This window comes from Salvelinus sp. IW2-2015, unplaced genomic scaffold (genome assembly GCF_002910315.2).
Source record: "Salvelinus sp. IW2-2015 unplaced genomic scaffold, ASM291031v2 Un_scaffold6877, whole genome shotgun sequence".
Classification (NCBI taxonomy): Eukaryota; Metazoa; Chordata; class Actinopteri; order Salmoniformes; family Salmonidae; genus Salvelinus; species Salvelinus sp. IW2-2015.
This window is the reverse complement of record NW_019948138.1, coordinates 11,147-28,598: the sequence shown is the minus strand read 5'-3', so window position 1 is coordinate 28,598 and position 17,452 is coordinate 11,147. Positions and strand designations below refer to the sequence as shown.

Sequence of the window (17,452 nt, the reverse complement as noted above, 5' to 3'; positions counted from 1 at the left end):
CCATAGCCTTCCTCCCTCTGCTTCATCAAGGTACTAACTCTTACTACATAGCCTTCCTCCCTCTGCTTCATCACGGTACTAACTCTTACTACATAGCCTTCCTCCCTCTGCTTCGTCAAGGTACTAACTCTTACTACATAGCCTTCCTCCCTCTGCTTCGTCAAGGTACTAACTCTTACTACATAGCCTTCCTCCCTATGCTTCGTCAAGGTACTAACTCTTTACTACATAGCCTTCCTCCCTCTGCTTCATCAGGTACTAACTCTTACTACATAGCCTTCCTCCCTCTTCTTCATCAAGGTACTAACTCTTACTACATAGCCTTCCTCCCTCTGCTTCATCAAGGTACTAACTCTTACTACATAGCCTTCCTCCCTCTGCTTCATCAAGGTACTAACTCTTACTACATACCTTCCTCTCTCTGCTTCATCAAGGTACTAACTCTTACTACATAGCCTTCCTTCCTCTGCTTCATCAAGGTACTAACTCTTACTACATAGCCTTCTCCCTCTGCTTCATCAAGGTACTAACTCTTACTACATAGCCTTCCTCTCTCTGCTTCATCAAGGTACTAACTCTTACTACATAGCCTTCCTCTCTCTCCTCTGCTTCATCAAGGTACGTCACACTTCCTCTCTATCTCTCTCTCCCTCTCCTTCCTCCTCTCTTTCCCTCCCTCTAGCAGGTTGCTGCTTTCCTTCTCCTCCCCTCCCTGTTATCCAAGGAACTGTCAACCCTCCTGGTACTCCTCTCCCCTCCCTGTTATCCAAGGAACTGTCAACCCTCCTGGTACTCATCTCCCCTGGGTCTTTGTGCGTTCACAGTTTCCTCCTTCAGTCTCCAGGTATCCTAGGTGCTGTCTCCTGCGTTTGTGTTAAGGCCCTTGAACCCTAAAACGTGGTCTTCTCTCCCCCTCCAGAGTACCCAGTACTATGACATGCGCTGGTCCTGTGAGCACCTGATCATGGTGTGGATCAATGCGTTTGTGATGCTGATGAGCCAGCTGTTACCTCCCAGCTACTGTGACCTGCTGCACCGCTCGGCAGCCCACCTGGGGCGCTGGCAGAAGCTGGAGCACGGATTCTACAGCAACGCGCCACAGCACGTGTAGGTGGTCCCCACACACACACACACACACACACTTCTACAACAACGCTCCGCAGCACGTGTGTGTCAGTACGTAACCCGACCTTTTCTCCTGGACAGCTAGACATATGCAGGAGTTTGTTCCAACACGTCTGACTCTAATCAACTGTTCTTCGGGACTCCACCAGGTGCGTTAGAGCAGGGATGGAGTAAAGCCCTGCATACGGAGGCTGTCTCCAGGAAGAGGGTTAACCACCCTGCTGTCCACCAGACTCTGCTGTCTGGTCTTCTAGGCAGGGTTCTATTTGATCTGTAGGATCAATCTCCACCTTTTCATTGTGTGTTGCAGGTGGTGTGAGAGTACGGTCTGGCCCCAGGGGGTGTTAGTACGCCACAGTCGTAGCCTGTACAAGGCTGTAGGACCCTACAACGTGGCCCTGCCCTCAGACGTCTCCCACGCTAGGGTGAGTCACTGCCTTTCACTAGGCCCTTTAGTGTGTCTGTGTGTTTATATCTGCCCATGTACTGCCTTTCACTAGACCTTTAGTGTGTCTGTGTGTTATATCTGCCCATGTACTGCCTTTCACTAGACCCTTTAGTGTGTCTGTGTGTTTATATCTGCCCATGTACTGCCTTTCACAGACCCTTTAGTGTGTCTGTGTGTTTATATCTGCCCATGTCCTGCCTTTCACTAGACACCTTTAGTGTGTTGTCTGTGTGTTATATCTGCCCATGTACTGCCTTCACTAGACCCTTTAGTGTGTACGTGTGTTTATCTGCCCATGTCCTGCCTTTCACTAGGCCCTTTAGTGTGTATGTGTGTTTAATCTGCCCATGTCCTGCCTTTCACTAGACCCTTTAGTGTGTCTGTGTGTTTATATCTGCCCATGTACTGCCTTTCACTAGACCCTTTAGTGTGTCTGTGTGTTTATATCTGCCCATGTCCTGCCTTTCACTAGACCCTTTAGTGTGTCTGTGTGTTTATATCTGCCCATGTACTGCCTTTCACTAGACCCTTTAGTGTGTCGTGGTGTTTATATCTGCCCATGTACTGCCTTCACTAGGCCCTTTAGTGTGTCTGTGTGTTTATATCTGCCCATGTACTGCCTTTCACTAGACCCTTTAGTGTGTCTGTGTGTTTATATCTGCCCATGTACTGCCTTTCACTAGACCCTTTAGTGTTCTGTGTGTTTATATCTGCCCATGTACTGCCTTTCACTAGACCCTTTAGTGTGTCTGTGTGTTTATCTGCCCATGTACTGCCTTTCACTAGACCTTTAGTGTGTATGTGTGTTTATATCTGCCCATGTACTGCCTTTCACTAGACCTTTAGTGTGTCTGTGTGTTTATATCTGCCCATGTACTGCCTTTCACTAGACCCTTTAGTGTGTCTGTGAGTTTATATCTGCCATGTACTGCCTTTCACTAGACCCTTTAGTGTGTATGTGTGTTTATATCTGCCCATGTACTGCCTTTCACTAGACCCTTTAGTGTGTCTGTGTGTTTATATCTGCCCATGTACTGCCTTCACTAGACCCTTTAGTGTGTATGTGTGTTTATATCTGCCCATGTACTGCCTTTCACTAGACCCTTTAGTGTGTCTGTGTGTTTATATCTGCCCATGTACTGCCTTTCACTAGACCCTTTAGTGTGTCTGTGAGTTTATATCTGCCCATGTACTGCCTTTCACTAGACCCTTTAGTGTGTATGTGTGTTTATATCTGCCCATGTACTGCCTTTCACTAGACCCTTTAGTGTGTCTGTGTGTTTATATCTGCCCATGTACTGCCTTTCACTAGACCCTTTAGTGTGTCTGTGTGTTATATCTGCCCATGTACTGCTTTCACTAGACCCTTTAGTGTGTCTGTGTGTTATATCTGCCCATGTACTGCCTTTCACTAGACCCTTTAGTGTGTCTGGTGTGTTATATCTGCCCATGTACTGCCTTTCACTAGCCCTTTAGTGTGTCTGTGTGTTTATATTGCCCATGTACTGCCTTTCACTAGACCCTTTAGTGTGTATGTGTGTTTATATCTCCCATGTCCTGCCTTTCACTAGACCCTTTAGTGTGTCTGTGTGTTTATATCTGCCCATGTACTGCCTTTCACTAGGCCCTTTAGTGTGTCTGTGTGTTTATATCTGCCCATGTACTGCCTTTCACTAGACCCTTTAGTGTGTATGTGTGTTTATATCTGCCCATGTACTGCCTTTCACTAGACCCTTTAGTGTGTATGTGTGTTTATATCTGCCCATGTACTGCCTTTCACTAGGCCCTTTAGTGTGTCTGTGTGTTTATATCTGCCCATGTACTGCCTTTCACTAGACCCTTTAGTGTGTCTGTGTGTTTATATCTGCCCATGTACTGCCTTTCACTAGACCCTTTAGTGTGTCGTGTGTGTTTATATCTGCCCATGTACTGCCTTTCACTAGACCCTTTAGTGTGTATGTGTGTTTATATCTGCCCATGTCCTGCCTTTCACTAGACCCTTTAGTGTGTCTGTGTGTTTATATCTGCCCATGTACTGCCTTTCACTAGACCCTTTAGTGTGTCTGTGTGTTTATATCTGCCCATGTCCTGCCTTTCACTAGGCCCCTTAGTGTGTCGTGTGTGTTAATCTGCCCATGTCCTGCCTTGAGATGTCCCTTTATTTACAAGTCGAACTATAAATACATGTTTAAATAAATACCAATTGTGATATTATTTATTGTGTTGTAGTTCCTTTCCACAAGCCGTTGCGGATCCTGAACCTGTTAACTGGATTGAGTCTAGCGTCGTCCTGTACCAGCTGTACTCCCTGCTCCGCTCTGAAAGTTGGAACCACACCCTGTCCCTGGGCCTCATCCTGTTCTGTAACTACTACGTCCTCTCAAGCTGCTCCGGGACCGCATCGTGCTGGGCAAGGCCTACTCCTACCCTGTTACCTCCAGTACAGGGTCCAGCACTACCAACAGCACCGCCACCAACGGCCTGGGGCTCAAGTCCCAGTGACACCCCAGGAGAGGGTTCTGGAGCTGGGGACGTGGGTTCGGATACCCCTAGCCTCCCTCCCTGGCTGTACGGAGGGATGGGTGGAAGGGGTGGAGGTGAGAGAGGGGGTCGGGTGTGCAGCAGTGGGTGGGAGGGACTGACTGTGAACTCATATTGTTTTGATACGGTTCTATTTTTCATGCAATGGTATACCTATTTAAATAATATTTTATTTTGTATACTGTTTCAAAAGTAACGGCATTACGTAGTATTGTCATGTGATGTTGTTGCCTCATGGGGCAAAGCGATTGGATGGGAGAGAGTGAGTTGTGTTCTTGATCCATGAGGCCCCGCCCACGTACTGTGTGCTAAGCCCTCCTCCTATGCTCACCGCGTTCCGACTTCCACCAAAGATGCTTAAAGAAAACTTCAGAGCCAATCAGAGGGATAGACCATGGTTCCGGCGGCCAATCAAGGAAGAGACTTTGGCTCGGTTGCCAATCAAGGAAGCGACTGAGGAGACCCCGCCTCTCCCTGCACACTGCCTCTTTAGAGAACGTATTCATCCCTTTACGGTGTTTTATTAGGATCGTTTCGTAGCAAGACTGTCTGCAGTTTGTCCATGAGCGCTGACTCTGGTGCCTGTAGAACATATCCACGTCCCAAATGGCACCCTATTCCCTACAAGTGCACAGCTTTTGACCAGAGCCTTATTAGCCAAGGTTAAAAGTAGTGCACTAAATAGGGAATAGGGTATAATTTGGGACAGGCTCAATGTTTTCTTTGCAGTGTCATGTTCATTCAGGTCATTAATTTACCACAAATAGCCGCTCTTCATTTCATTGCCTGAGAAGCGAAAAACATAGATATAGTCTGAATAGAATGGACACCACCACCGCAACAGATTGCAGGGCGTTTTTCTAGATGGGACACAAACCGCATTGAATGTGCAGACATATGTATGTGCTTTACTTTCCAGTGTGTGCTTGAAATCAAATGACAAATTACACTTGATATCTTCAATGCTACAAGTTGTGCTCAGCTGCTAGCAGTGTTATTTTAAACAGCTTGCCTTGTTGCGAGTCCCAGGTGATGATGTGGGATGAGTTCTAGTGCCATAATTGTCCGTTCATCCATTCTATTTTGTTCCTTTTCTATGAGCAGCTGATCTAGAATGATTCATGTTTTTATCAACGTGCCAAAATCCCAGGTTGCCTGTATGATCATGTTTGTTTCAAAGGGCGCGTTCCACCTTGTCTTTTAATGCAGTCCTGTTGTAGGCCCCTCAGCAGATTGCTATATCAAATGAATGATGAATGTGGTACCTGAGATGTTGTGAGATCTGATATGTGCAGGATGACTGCAATAAAGATGACCTGGAACGTTAGCTGTGTGTTGTATTTTCAGTGGGTGAGGTGGAAGATGGAGGGAGACATGCTGTCCTATGGCTCACAGTGTTTGATTTTCGATGAGCATTTTTTATGCCGTTGAAATAAAAAAAAAAAAAAAAAAACGCTGTTAAACTGACTTGTGAAATGTGTTTGTGTTTGTCCATGAGATCGTGTCGATAAGAGATGAAACCACAAAGACCCATTTGCAAAACTGCATTATGCATTTTATTCCAAAGCATTATAAAGTTGATATATATATATATTGCTGAACAATTGTTTTTAAAACAGAAAAATATCTCACCATAAAGTTTGACAGTGCATATCATGAGTAGGAGAAGGTCATATGCCAGAGCCAACACTGGTGCTACGCATCAATGTGGCCTGTAGTGTTGTGTTTGGCCCAGCAGAGGGAGCTATGGATATTTTACTCGGGTCCATTTGAAACACCAACAGTTTGTACTGTGACAGTCTATACCTTGAGTTTACATGTTTGAAAAGCAGGGTAGCACCTTTGGTTGATGACAGGGTTACATTCATTGGTAATAACAGTTAAAGAGTTGTCCCAGCAGAGCTCTGACAATCTATAGAATTAGCAGTGGAACTGCGTCTGGTTCTCCACCAATCTCTTACACATCTTCTTGTTCCTCTTATTTCATCCTTTCAGTGCATTAAAGTTCTCTTCACCATCATGACACGTTGGTCCAGGGAGTCCCTGGTCAAGCCTTCTTCTAAAGTTCAGTCATAAGAGCTTTCAGTTGTGTTTCAAAGCACAGTGTTGATCATGCAGTAAGAAGGGCACGAATACATTTTGAACATTGTATTTAATGTACGATGGAAAGGGTTAGTGAGGATGTATGTATGTACAGTAGGACTTCCTGGATGTAACTGTGAGTCGTTCTAGTTGTGTGTTGGGAGGATGTCTCTGCATGCAGAACGATGGATGTATTGGTAATGAAACAGTATTAATGATGAAGTGTGTACTGCGTTGTATGAATGACATGTTAACTTCACTTCCTCAGCAAGGGAAATGAAGACCCCCTTCACTTCCTCAGCAAGGGAAATGAAGACCCCCTTCACTTCCTCAGCAAGGGAATGAAGACCCCTTCACTTCCTCAGCAAGGGAAATGAAGACACCCCTTCACTTCCTCCTCCATCAATCCTCCGTGTTGTGTACAGTATGTGCATGACATGTCCACCTCTTCCTCATCCTTCTCGGCAGTCTACATAGTTTCCTTTGATCCAGTAGCAGATCTGGGCGTATTTCAGAGGCGTCACCCTCACCGCCACGTTAAACTCCTGCGACGCCCCGTCTCGATCCACCCACGGTGCCCTGAGAACACCCCGATCACCTTCCTCTCCCAGCGCCGCCTCCTCCGGTCCACATACGAGCGTAGATCCCCGAGCCGCTGGCCCCGGGCTGGGCATCACAATGCTGGTAGAGAAGGTCCGGCGTCTCCTCTCCAGCCCGGCAGAACCGGTAGACCAGCTGGCCCGGCCGGTCGTTGTCATAGCCGGAGAACTGGACCCTGCGCCCGGGCAGTTGCTTCGCCGGCGGGAGACGCCCAGCTTCATGTGGCGTCTTTTGTGGGCCTTCTTGAGCTCTAATAAGGCGTAGTCGTAGTCCATTCCGATGTCGTTGCCGTTGCCCTTGATCCAGCCTTTGGGCACGTGGGTGCGCTTGGCACGAATCCACTGGAACTTCATCTTATCCGGGGGTGACGGATGGGCGATGGATGCATTGGTGGCAGAGGCAGGATTGGGAGAGTCACGCTGCTTTGGCTTCAGGAAACCCACCGGAGCTTTTGCGCCCCTTTCACAGAGTTCTTCCCGTCGTGGACGCAGTGGGCGGCGGTCAGAACGTGCCGGTCGCCCACCAGTGTTCCGGAACACCGGTGGACAGCTTGACCGCTGCCGAAAATGGGTAGTTCAACAGGAAGTCTTGCCCTACGATGCTGAAACGCCGTCATGGCCAAAGATCTGACGTTTGCGGCGGGAAGGCAGTGCCGGCGTGGTCTGGGGCGGGCGGTGTACCCGTAGATCCCACCGCGGTTTCGGTAGGCGACCGTTGCTATGGAGCGTCTCGTATGACAGGATGCTACGCAGGTCCCAGTAGCTGGGGGAAGAGCATTCTTGTGGCATTCTGGGTCACATGGGGAGGTGACGTCCAATCGGGCGTCAGCCTGGAAGTGGGGGGCGGGTCGGTCCTCTGTCACCTGGGGTAAGACCACGGGGACGCGCTGCAGGGCCATTGGGGCTGGATAGGAGCCACTGGAGGGATGGAGAGGAGGAGGAAGAGGAAGGAAGGGGGGATGGGATGGAGGGAAAAGAGGCCATGGAGGAGGGAGATCTAGAAGAGGAGAGAGGGCAGGTGAGATGTGATGTCACTAAATACCTTGACAGGTGAGATCAAATCAAACTTTATTTGTCAAGTGCCGAATACAAGTGTTCATCTTACTGTGAAATGCTGACTGACAGGCCCTTAACCAACTATGCAGCTCAAGAAGAGGTAAGAAAATATTTACCAAATAAACTAAAGTAAAATAACATAACAACAACGAGGCTACATACAGGGGTTACCGGTACCGAGTCAGTTTGCGGGCGTACAGGTTAGTTGAGGTAATTTGTACACGTAGTTAGGGGTGAAGTGTGATGTCACTAAATACTGGACAGGTGAGATGTGGTGAGCTAGGTAATACCTAGGACAGGTGAGATGTGTGAGCTGTAATACCGAGACAGGTGAGATGTGGTGAGCTAGTAATACCTAGACAGGTGAGATGTGGTGAGTCAGTAATACCTAGACAGGTGAGATGTGGTGAGCAGTAAACCTAGACAGGTGAGATGTGGTGAGTCAGTAATACCTAGACAGGTGAGATGTGGTGAGCCAGTAATACCTAGACAGGTGAGATGTGGTGAGTCAGTAATACCTAGACAGGTGAGATGTGGTGAGTCAGTAATACCTAGACAGGTGAGATGTGGTGAGTCAGTTACTAGACAGGTGAGATGTGGTGATCAGTAATACCTAGACAGGTGAGATGTGGTGAGTCAGTAATACCTAGACAGGTGGGTGTGGTGAGCTAGTAATACCTAGACAGGTGAGATGTGGTGAGTCAGTAATACCTGACGGGTGAGATGTGGTGAGTCAGAGTAATACCTAGACAGGTGAGGTTGTGGTGAGCTGTAGTAATACCTAGACAGGTGAGATGTGGTGAGTCAGTAATACCTAGACAGGTGAGATGTTGGTGAGTCAGTAATACCTAGACAGGTGAGATGTGGTGAGTCAGTAATATCTAGACAGGTGAGATGGGTGAGTCAGTAATACTAGACAGGTAGATGTGGTGAGTCAGTAATACCTAGACAGGTGAGATGTGGTGAGTCAGTAATACCTAGACAGGTGAGATGTGGTTGAGCTAGTAATACCTAGACAGGTGAGATGTGGTGAGTCAGTAATACTAGACAGGTGAGATGTGGTGAGCTAGTAATACCTAGACAGGTGAGATGTGGTGAGTCAGTAATACCTAGAACAGGTGAGATGTGGTGAGCAGTAATACCTAGACAGGTGAGATGTGGTGAGTCAGTAATACCTAGACAGGTGAGATGTGTTGAGCAGTAATACCTAGACAGGTGAGATGTGGTGAGTCAGTAATACCTAGACAGGTGAGATGTGGTGAGCTCAGTAATACCTTAGACAGGTGAGATGTGGTGAGTCAGTAATACTAGACAGGTGAGATGTGGTGAGTCAGTAATACCTAGACAGGTGAGATGTGGTGAGTCAGTAATACCTAGACAGGTGAGATGTGGTGAGTCAGTAATACCTAGACAGGTGAGATGTGGTGAGTCAGTAATACCTAGACAGGTGAGGTGTGGTGAGCTAGTAATACCTAGACAGGTGAGATGTGGTGAGTCAGTAATACCTAGACGGGTGAGATGTGGTGAGTCAGTAATACCTAGACAGGTGAGGTGTGGTGAGCTAGTAATACCTAGACAGGTGAGATGTGGTGAGTCAGTAATACCTAGACAGGTGAGATGTGTGAGTCAGTAATACCTAGACAGGTGAGATGTGGTGAGTCAGTAATATCTAGACAGGTGAGATGTGGTGAGTCAGTAATACCTAGACAGGTGAGATGTGGTGATCAGAATACCAGACAGGTGAGATGTGGTGAGTCAGTAATACCTAGACAGGTGAGATGTGGTGAGTCAGTAATACTTAGACAGGTGAGATGTGGTGAGTCAGTAATACCTAGACAGGTGAGATGTGGTGAGCGTAGTAATACCTAGACAGGTGAGATGTGGTGAACCAGTAATACTAGACAGGTGAGATGTGGTGAGCAGTAATACCTAGACAGGTGAGATGTGGTGAGTCTAGTAATACCTAGACAGGTGAGATGTGTGAGCAGTAAACTAGACAGTGAGATGTGGTGAGCTAGTAATACCTAGACAGGTGAATGTGGTAGGCTAGTAATACCTAGACAGTGAATGTGGAGTCAGTAATACCTAGACAGGTGAATGTGGTGAGCTAGTAATACCTAGACAGGTGAGATGTGGTGAGTCAGTAATACCTAGACAGGTGAGATGTGGTGAGCTAGTAATACCTAGACAGGTGAGATGTGGTGAGTCAGTAATACCTAGACGGTGAGATGTGGTGAGTCAGTAATACCTAGACAGGTGAGGTGTGGTGAGCTAGTAATACCTAGACAGGTGAGATGTGGTGAGTCAGTAATACCTAGACAGGTGAGATGTGGTGAGTCAGTAATACCTAGACAGGTGAGATGTGGTGAGTCAGTAATACCTAGACAGGTGAGATGTGGTGAGTCAGTAATACCTAGACAGGTGAGATGTGGTGAGTCAGTAATACCTAGACAGGTGAGATGTGGTGAGTCAGTAAACCTAGACAGGGTGAGATGTGGTGAGTCAGTAATACCTAGACAGGTGAGATGTGGTGAGTCAGTAATACCTAGACAGGTGAGATGTGGTGAGTCAGTAATACTGACAGGTGATATGTGGTGAGTCAGTAATACCTAGACAGGTGAGATGTGGTGAGTCAGTAATACCTAGACAGGTGAGATGTGGTGAGTCAGTAATACCTAGACAGGTGAGATGTGGTAGTCAGTAATACCTAGACAGGTGAGATGTGGTGAGCTAGTAATACCTAGAAGGTGAGATGTGGTGAACAGTAATACCTAGACAGGTGAGATGTGGTGAGACAGTAATACCTAGACAGGTGAGGATTGCGAGTCAGTAATACCGAGACAGGTGAGATGTGGTGAGCCAGTAATATCTAGACAGGTGAGATGTGGTGAGCTAGTAATACCTAGACAGGTGAAGATGTGGTGAGTAGTAATACCTAGACAGGTGAGATGTGTGAGTCAGTAATACCTAGACAGGTGAGGATGATGGTGACTAGTAATACCTAGACAGGTGAGATGTGGTGAGTCAGTAATACCTAGACAGGTGAGATGTGGTGAGCTAGTAATACCTAGACAGGTGAGATGTGGTGAGCTAGAATACCTAGACAGGTGAGATGTGGTGAGCTAGTAATACCTAGACAGTGAGATGTGGTGAGTCAGTAATACCTAGACAGGTGAGATGTGGTGAGCTAGTAATACCTAGATAGGTGAGATGTGGTGAGCCAGTAATACCTAGATAGGTGAGATGTGGTGAGCCAGTAATACCTAGACAGGTGAGATGTGGTGAGTCAGTAATACCTAGACAGGTGAGATTGGTGAGTCAGTAATACCTAGACAGTGAGATGTGGTGAGTCTAGTAATACCTAGATAGGTGAGATGTGGTGAGCCAGTAATACCTAGATAGGTGAGATGTGGTGAGCCAGTAATACCTAGACAGGTGAGATGTGGTGAGTCAGTAATACCTAGACAGGTGTAGATGTGGTGAGTCAGTAATACCTAGACAGGTGAGTGTGGTGAGCCAGTAATAGCTAGAAGGTGAGGTGTGGTGAGCCAGTAATACCTAGACAGGTGAGATGTGGTGAGTCAGTAATACCTAGACAGGGTGAGATGTGGTAGTCAGAATACCTAGACAGGTGAAGATGTGGTGAGTCAGTAATACATCAAGGGTCTTTCAGCTTGATAAAACAGACCCTTCTCTCACTGTTACATATGACTTAGTGTTTGCTACTTCGTTATACTAGTCATGCTGTCATAGACACTGTAGTTCTGCTGCAGTGACCAGAGAGACCAGTAGTTCTGCTGCAGTGACCAGCGAGCACTGTAGTTCTGCTGCAGTGACCAGCGAGATCTGTAGTTCTGCTGCAGTGACCAGCGAGACCTGTAGTTCTGCTGCAGTGACCAGCGAGACTGGAGTTCTGCTGCAGTGACCAGCGAGACCTGTAGTTCTGCTGCAGTGACCAGAGAGATCCAGAGAGACCTGTAGTTCTGCTGAGTGACCAGAGAGACCTGTAGTTCTGCTGCAGTGACCAGAGAGACCCTAGTTCTGCTGCAGTGACCAGAGAGATCAGAGAGACTGTAGTTCTGCTGCAGTGACCAGAGAGACCGTAGTTCTGCTGCAGTGATCAGAGAGACCGTAGTTCTGCTGCAGTGACCAGAGAGACCAGTAGTTCTGCTGCAGTGACCAGAGAGACCTGTAGTTCTGCTGCAGTGACCAGAGAGACCTGTAGTTCTGCTGCAGTGACCAGAGAGACCTGTAGTTCTGCTGCAGTGACCAGAGAGATCAGAGAACCGGTAGTTCTGCTGCAGTGACCAGAGAGACCAGTAGTTCTGCTGCAGTGATCAGAGAGACCGTAGTTCTGCTGCATTGACCAGAGAGACCGTAGTTCTGCTGCAGTGACCAGAGAGACCTGTAGTTCTGCTGCAGTGACCAGAGAGATCAGAGCCCTTCTGAATGTGACCGGATGTCTGGACCGTCAGTCACAGCGGCTGGGAAACATTCTCCAACCCAGACCCGGCGAGCCCTGCAGTGTATTTTAGCCACCAGACTGGGGAGGGAGGGGGGTTGTGTGCACAAGGGACTAAGATTTCTGCCGTAGGAATTTGAGCTGTGGTGGAATTCGGTCAAGCAGTACACAACTTCCACTGTTTTTATATGGCTTAAAAATGTCCTTCCCCTGAGGTTAAAGTGGTAGAGGTCAGGTGCTCTCTTCAGCAGCAGAGCAAAGCTGGGAGGGTGAGGATGCTGTGTTCGCTGTGTCAAGTAGGAGGAAACTCTGATTACGTCCCAAATGGCACCCTATTCCCTATATAGTGCACTATTTTTTACCAGTTCTCTAGGTCAAAAGTAGTGCACTTCATATTGAATAGGGTACCATTTGGGATGTGCACTCTGTCTCTCAGTTGTCCCCAGTACCAGACCGGAAGCAGGGACTGGATAGTAGTCTTTCAGTACAGGACGGAAGCAGGAAGCAGGGACTGTATAGTAGTCTTTCAGTACAGACTGGAAGCAGGGACTGTATAGTAGTATATCATACTGGTTCTATCAACTAGATTTCTCCATAGGAATACAGCAGGCTGTAGGACAGTCTGCAGCAGAGGGGGGGGGGGGTTGTACTTAGGTTTGTAAAGCAAGGTGGTAGGATCAGGCAACCAACCCCTAAAGTGATGGTTCATTAATAAACATAAAATAGCTTCCAATGAATGAACTCATTTTGAATCAGAAAATGTGTATAAACTATAGCCAACAGTAGCCTACTTGCATCTATCTGTTGGCCTTCATGTCCTGGACAGTAGAAATGTCCTGAACCTGTTTTRTGAACAAACAAACGGGAAGTACTGGTTAAAACAGTATCTCTTCTCTTCTGATTATCTCTTATCTCCATGACGTCAGCCAATACTTTGGGGATCTTATGTATCGGTTAAATCGGTTAAATAACACGATAAAGAGTGACAATGATCTTTGCACTGTTGTTATTTTAACAGATATCAACAAAGTGTCCAAAACACGAACGTTATTGCATTATAAATGTTGATGAAATTWTGTTTCAACATCGCTCACATATGCCTATAGATAAATGTAATGTAAAATAAGTTTAAATCCGCTTGGGCATTAATTATTCCAGAACTTCTCAATGAGTCTCGCTCAGATGCTCCCCGTGCTCATTAGCCKACATTGGACGCCTGAATAGGTAATTATATAGGAGTGATGGTGATGAATAATAACCTAGATYACGYAGACATGAAATAATAGGCTATAAAAGGTGAAMATCCTTACCCACTGAGCGCTTCTCCCCACTTACGCTTGGTTTGCATTGRCAAGTGGCACGCGATGGGGGTCTGGGGAARCTGCGGTTGTTGCTGCTACCGCGCGGACATCAGAGGGGTATCGGTACGATAACGCGGGTGCTGCGAAGGGGTGGAAGTAAAACTAGTCCTTTCAAAAAGTAGATCTTTACATCAGGAGAGAGGAGGTCAAATGAAAACGATGTATTCTCTCAAAAGATTTCTGAAGGCAACCGGTCCGCTGTCGACGCTCCTCCATTGGAACAGGCGCTCGCTCGGTGGATTCTAACCGGAGTTTAATGACCACCAGCGAAAGCTACTGTCTCTGCTATAACTGGCCCGGTCACGTGATTGATGATATTTGCTTGTTATTTGCATGCAACGATTTAAACGCTGACAAACAATATCAGAGATGAGGAAACTAATTTGTTGTTGATTTATTTATGAACTTCACCAACTGAATTCTAATATTATTCCATAATTGTTGTATCCAGACAAAAGGCATGCCTCAGTGAACATTCAGTTACAGTATGACCCATGGCATCATCATCATCATCATCAATCATCATCATAATTCTTTGTACCTGTTAGTGTTTTCAGATGATGATTTTGTCATACTGAAGTTGAAGCTGGAGTTCGTGCCCTGCAGTGTTAAAACAATTAGGGTGTGGACTGGAGGAATGGAGAAAGAGAATGAGAGAAGAATAGAGAGAGCAAAGGTGAGGAAGAGTGAAGAATAAGAGGAGCAGGAGAAGGGAGGGAGGAGTACGATAGCGAGGGAGAGGGAGGGAGGAGTACGTAGCAGGAGAAGGAAGGAGGAGTACATAGCAGGAGATGGGAGGGAGGAGTACGTAGCAGGAGAAGGGAGGGAGGAGTACGTAGCAGGAGAAGGGAGGAGGAGTACGTAGCAGGAGAAGGGAGGAGGATACATAGCAGAGAAGGGAGGGAGGAGTACATAGCAGGAGAAGGGAGGGAGGAGTACATAGCAGGAGAAGGGAGGGAGGAGTACATATCAGGAGAAGGGGGAGGATACATAGCAGAGAAGGGAGGAGATACATAGCAGGAGAAGGGAGGGAGAGTACATAGCAGGAGAAGGGAGGAGGTACATAGCAGGAGAAGGGGGAGGAGTACATAGCAGGAGAAGGGGGGAGGATACATAGCAGGAGAAGGGAGGGAGGAGTACATAGCAGGAGAAGGGGAGGGAGGAGTACGTAGCAGGAGAAGGGAGGGAGGGTACATAGCAGGACAGGAGAAGGGAGGGAGGAGGATACATAGCAGGAGAAGGGAGGGAGGATACATAGCAGGAGAAGGGAGGGAGGAGTACATAGCAGGAGAAGGGAGGAGGATACATAGCAGGAGAAGGGAGGGAAGATACATAGCAGGAGAAGGGAGGGAGGAGTACATAGCAGGAGAAGGGAGGGAGGAGTACATAGCAGAGGCGTTAGATGAAAGACTTCTCTGTGTTCTAGAACTGTCTCTGTCTCCATGGTAGCGCTGAAGACTGCATACTGCAATCCCAAACTTCTATTGTCACCCACCTACTCCTAGTTACTGCTCTGTCACAACACGCACACACACTCTGGCAGGACACCCACACACGGACCGAAGCGCGCGCACACACACGCACGCACGCACGCACGCACGCACGCACACACACACACACACACACACACACACACACACACACACACACACAACCTAAACCTCACAGATTTGGCAGGACACGCCACATTCCTCTCTGCGCCACACACACACACACAACAAAGCAGAATCTGCAGAGTCCTTCAGATACATATTATACACACACAACACACAAACACACAACTGTTGTTTTACGACCAGCAACAGTGCGCGTATGTGCCCAAGTTCGGCAGGCACACGTTCTTGTTTCAGGTGTTCGTCTCCGTGACAGTCAACACACAGCAGGGTTTCTGTGCTACTCACATGTTGCCCTTCTGGCCTGAATCCAGAACTAAAACTACATTTACAATGACAACAAGGTCATAAAACTGAACACACGTTTACAGAGGTGTAAAGTGTTGTTTATAACAGTATCATGCTGTCTCGTTACCCATATCTAGTGGTGTTTATGCAGTATCATACTGTCGTTACCCATATCTAGTGGTGTTTATTACAGAATCATACTGTCGTTACCCATATCTAGTGTGTGTTTATACAGTATCATACTGTAGTTACCCATATCTAGTGGTGTTTATACAGTATCATACTGTAGTTACCCATATCTAGTGGTGTTTATACAGTATCATACTGTAGTTACCCATATCTAGTGGTGTTTATACAGTATCATACTGTAGTTACCCATATCTAGTGGTGTTTATACAGTATCATACTGTAGTTACCCATATCTAGTGGTGTTTATACAGTATCATACTGTAGTTACCCATATCTAGTGGTGTTTATACAGTATCATACTGTCGTTACCCATATCTAGTGGTGTTTATACAGTATCATACGTAGTTACCCATATCTAGTGGTGTTTATACAGTATCATACTGTAGTTACCCATATCTAGTGGTGTTTATACAGTATCATACTGTCGTTACCCATATCTAGTGGTGTTTATAACAGTATCATACTGTCGTTACCCATATCTAGTGGTGTTATACATTATCATACTATAGTTACCCATATCTAGTGTTTATACAGTATCATACTGTAGTTACCCATATCTAGTGTTTAACAGTATCATACTGCGTTACCCATATCTTAGTGGTGTTTATACATTATCATACTGTAGTTACCATATCTAGTGTTTATACAGTATCATACTGTAGTTACCCATATCTTGTGGTGTTTATACAGTATCATACTGTAGTTACCCATATCTAGTGTTTATACAGTATCATACTGTAGTTACCCATATCTAGTGGTGTTATACAGTAACATACTGTCATTACCCATATCTAGTGTTTATACAGTATCATACTGTAGTTACCCATATCTAGTGTTTATACAGTATCATACTGTCGTTACCCATATCTAGTGGTGTTTATACATTATCATACTATAGTTACCCATATCTAGTGTTTAACAGTCATACTGTCATTACCCATTTCTAGCGTGTTTATATTGTAACACAGACAAGTTGTCAAATCGTACCAGCTGTCTGTTTGGGATGAATCGAAAATAACCAAGAGAAACACATATAACGATATAATATGAATTATACAAATTAAGTGATCTTTTAATGCCCATATATAACTTCGAGAGAAAACGCGAAAAAACCAATAGGCTTGGTATTTTGATCTCATAAAAAGGACAAAAATAAGGTGTGGAGGGCGTTGACAACAAATGGGGAAGGGTATTAGGATGATTGGCAGTTGTTTACAAAGGTGTGGGGGATATGCACTATGTGGTCGCTGTTTTAGGGTGGCATCTAAATGTGTGGGGGGATGGCTGAATGGAAGGTGAGACAGAGACACGCAGAAAGAAAAACTAACCAGACGTCGGGAGCGGTGGTTCGGGGAGGTGCCAGGGTTTTTCCCCACAAACTTATGGCCTTTTAAATTTTCTATAAAGATTGTTCCACTAGAGGGGGGAATTGTTTATAGTTAAAGACATCAAGCTCTTGGGCATGGAGAAGGTTGGAGGGACAGAGGGTAGGTGGGAGCCAACATCAACAAAAACCAAGCTCTCAAAGACCAATAGGCAGGACATGATTACAGAAAGAGACCAACACCTCTTTAGAGAGCATTGGTGCACAGAATGGTTAGGAAAAGAGATATTCCAAAGCAACCAAAAACCTGGTTATTGTGATGACCAGACAATGGATAAGCACTATTTGGGATGAATCGCACTGA

The 17,452-nt window shown here is 46.2% G+C and overlaps 1 protein-coding gene and 1 pseudogene across 1 annotated transcript; one reads left to right on the top strand and one right to left on the bottom strand.

Moving 5' to 3' along the window:
- Positions 1-7: 7 nt before the first annotated feature.
- Positions 8-5,581, top strand: LOC112079087 (transmembrane protein 39A-like). Its single transcript, XM_070442225.1, is given in 6 exon segments — positions 8-210; positions 256-1,107; positions 1,436-1,560; positions 3,803-3,838; positions 3,841-3,951; positions 3,954-5,581. Coding segments are annotated over 5 exon segments (564 nt in total). The 5' UTR covers positions 8-210; positions 256-937; the 3' UTR covers positions 4,076-5,581.
- Positions 5,582-5,647: 66 nt separating this feature from the next.
- Positions 5,648-13,965, bottom strand: LOC112079086 (serine protease 23-like; annotated as a pseudogene).
- Positions 13,966-17,452: the final 3,487 nt, after the last annotated feature.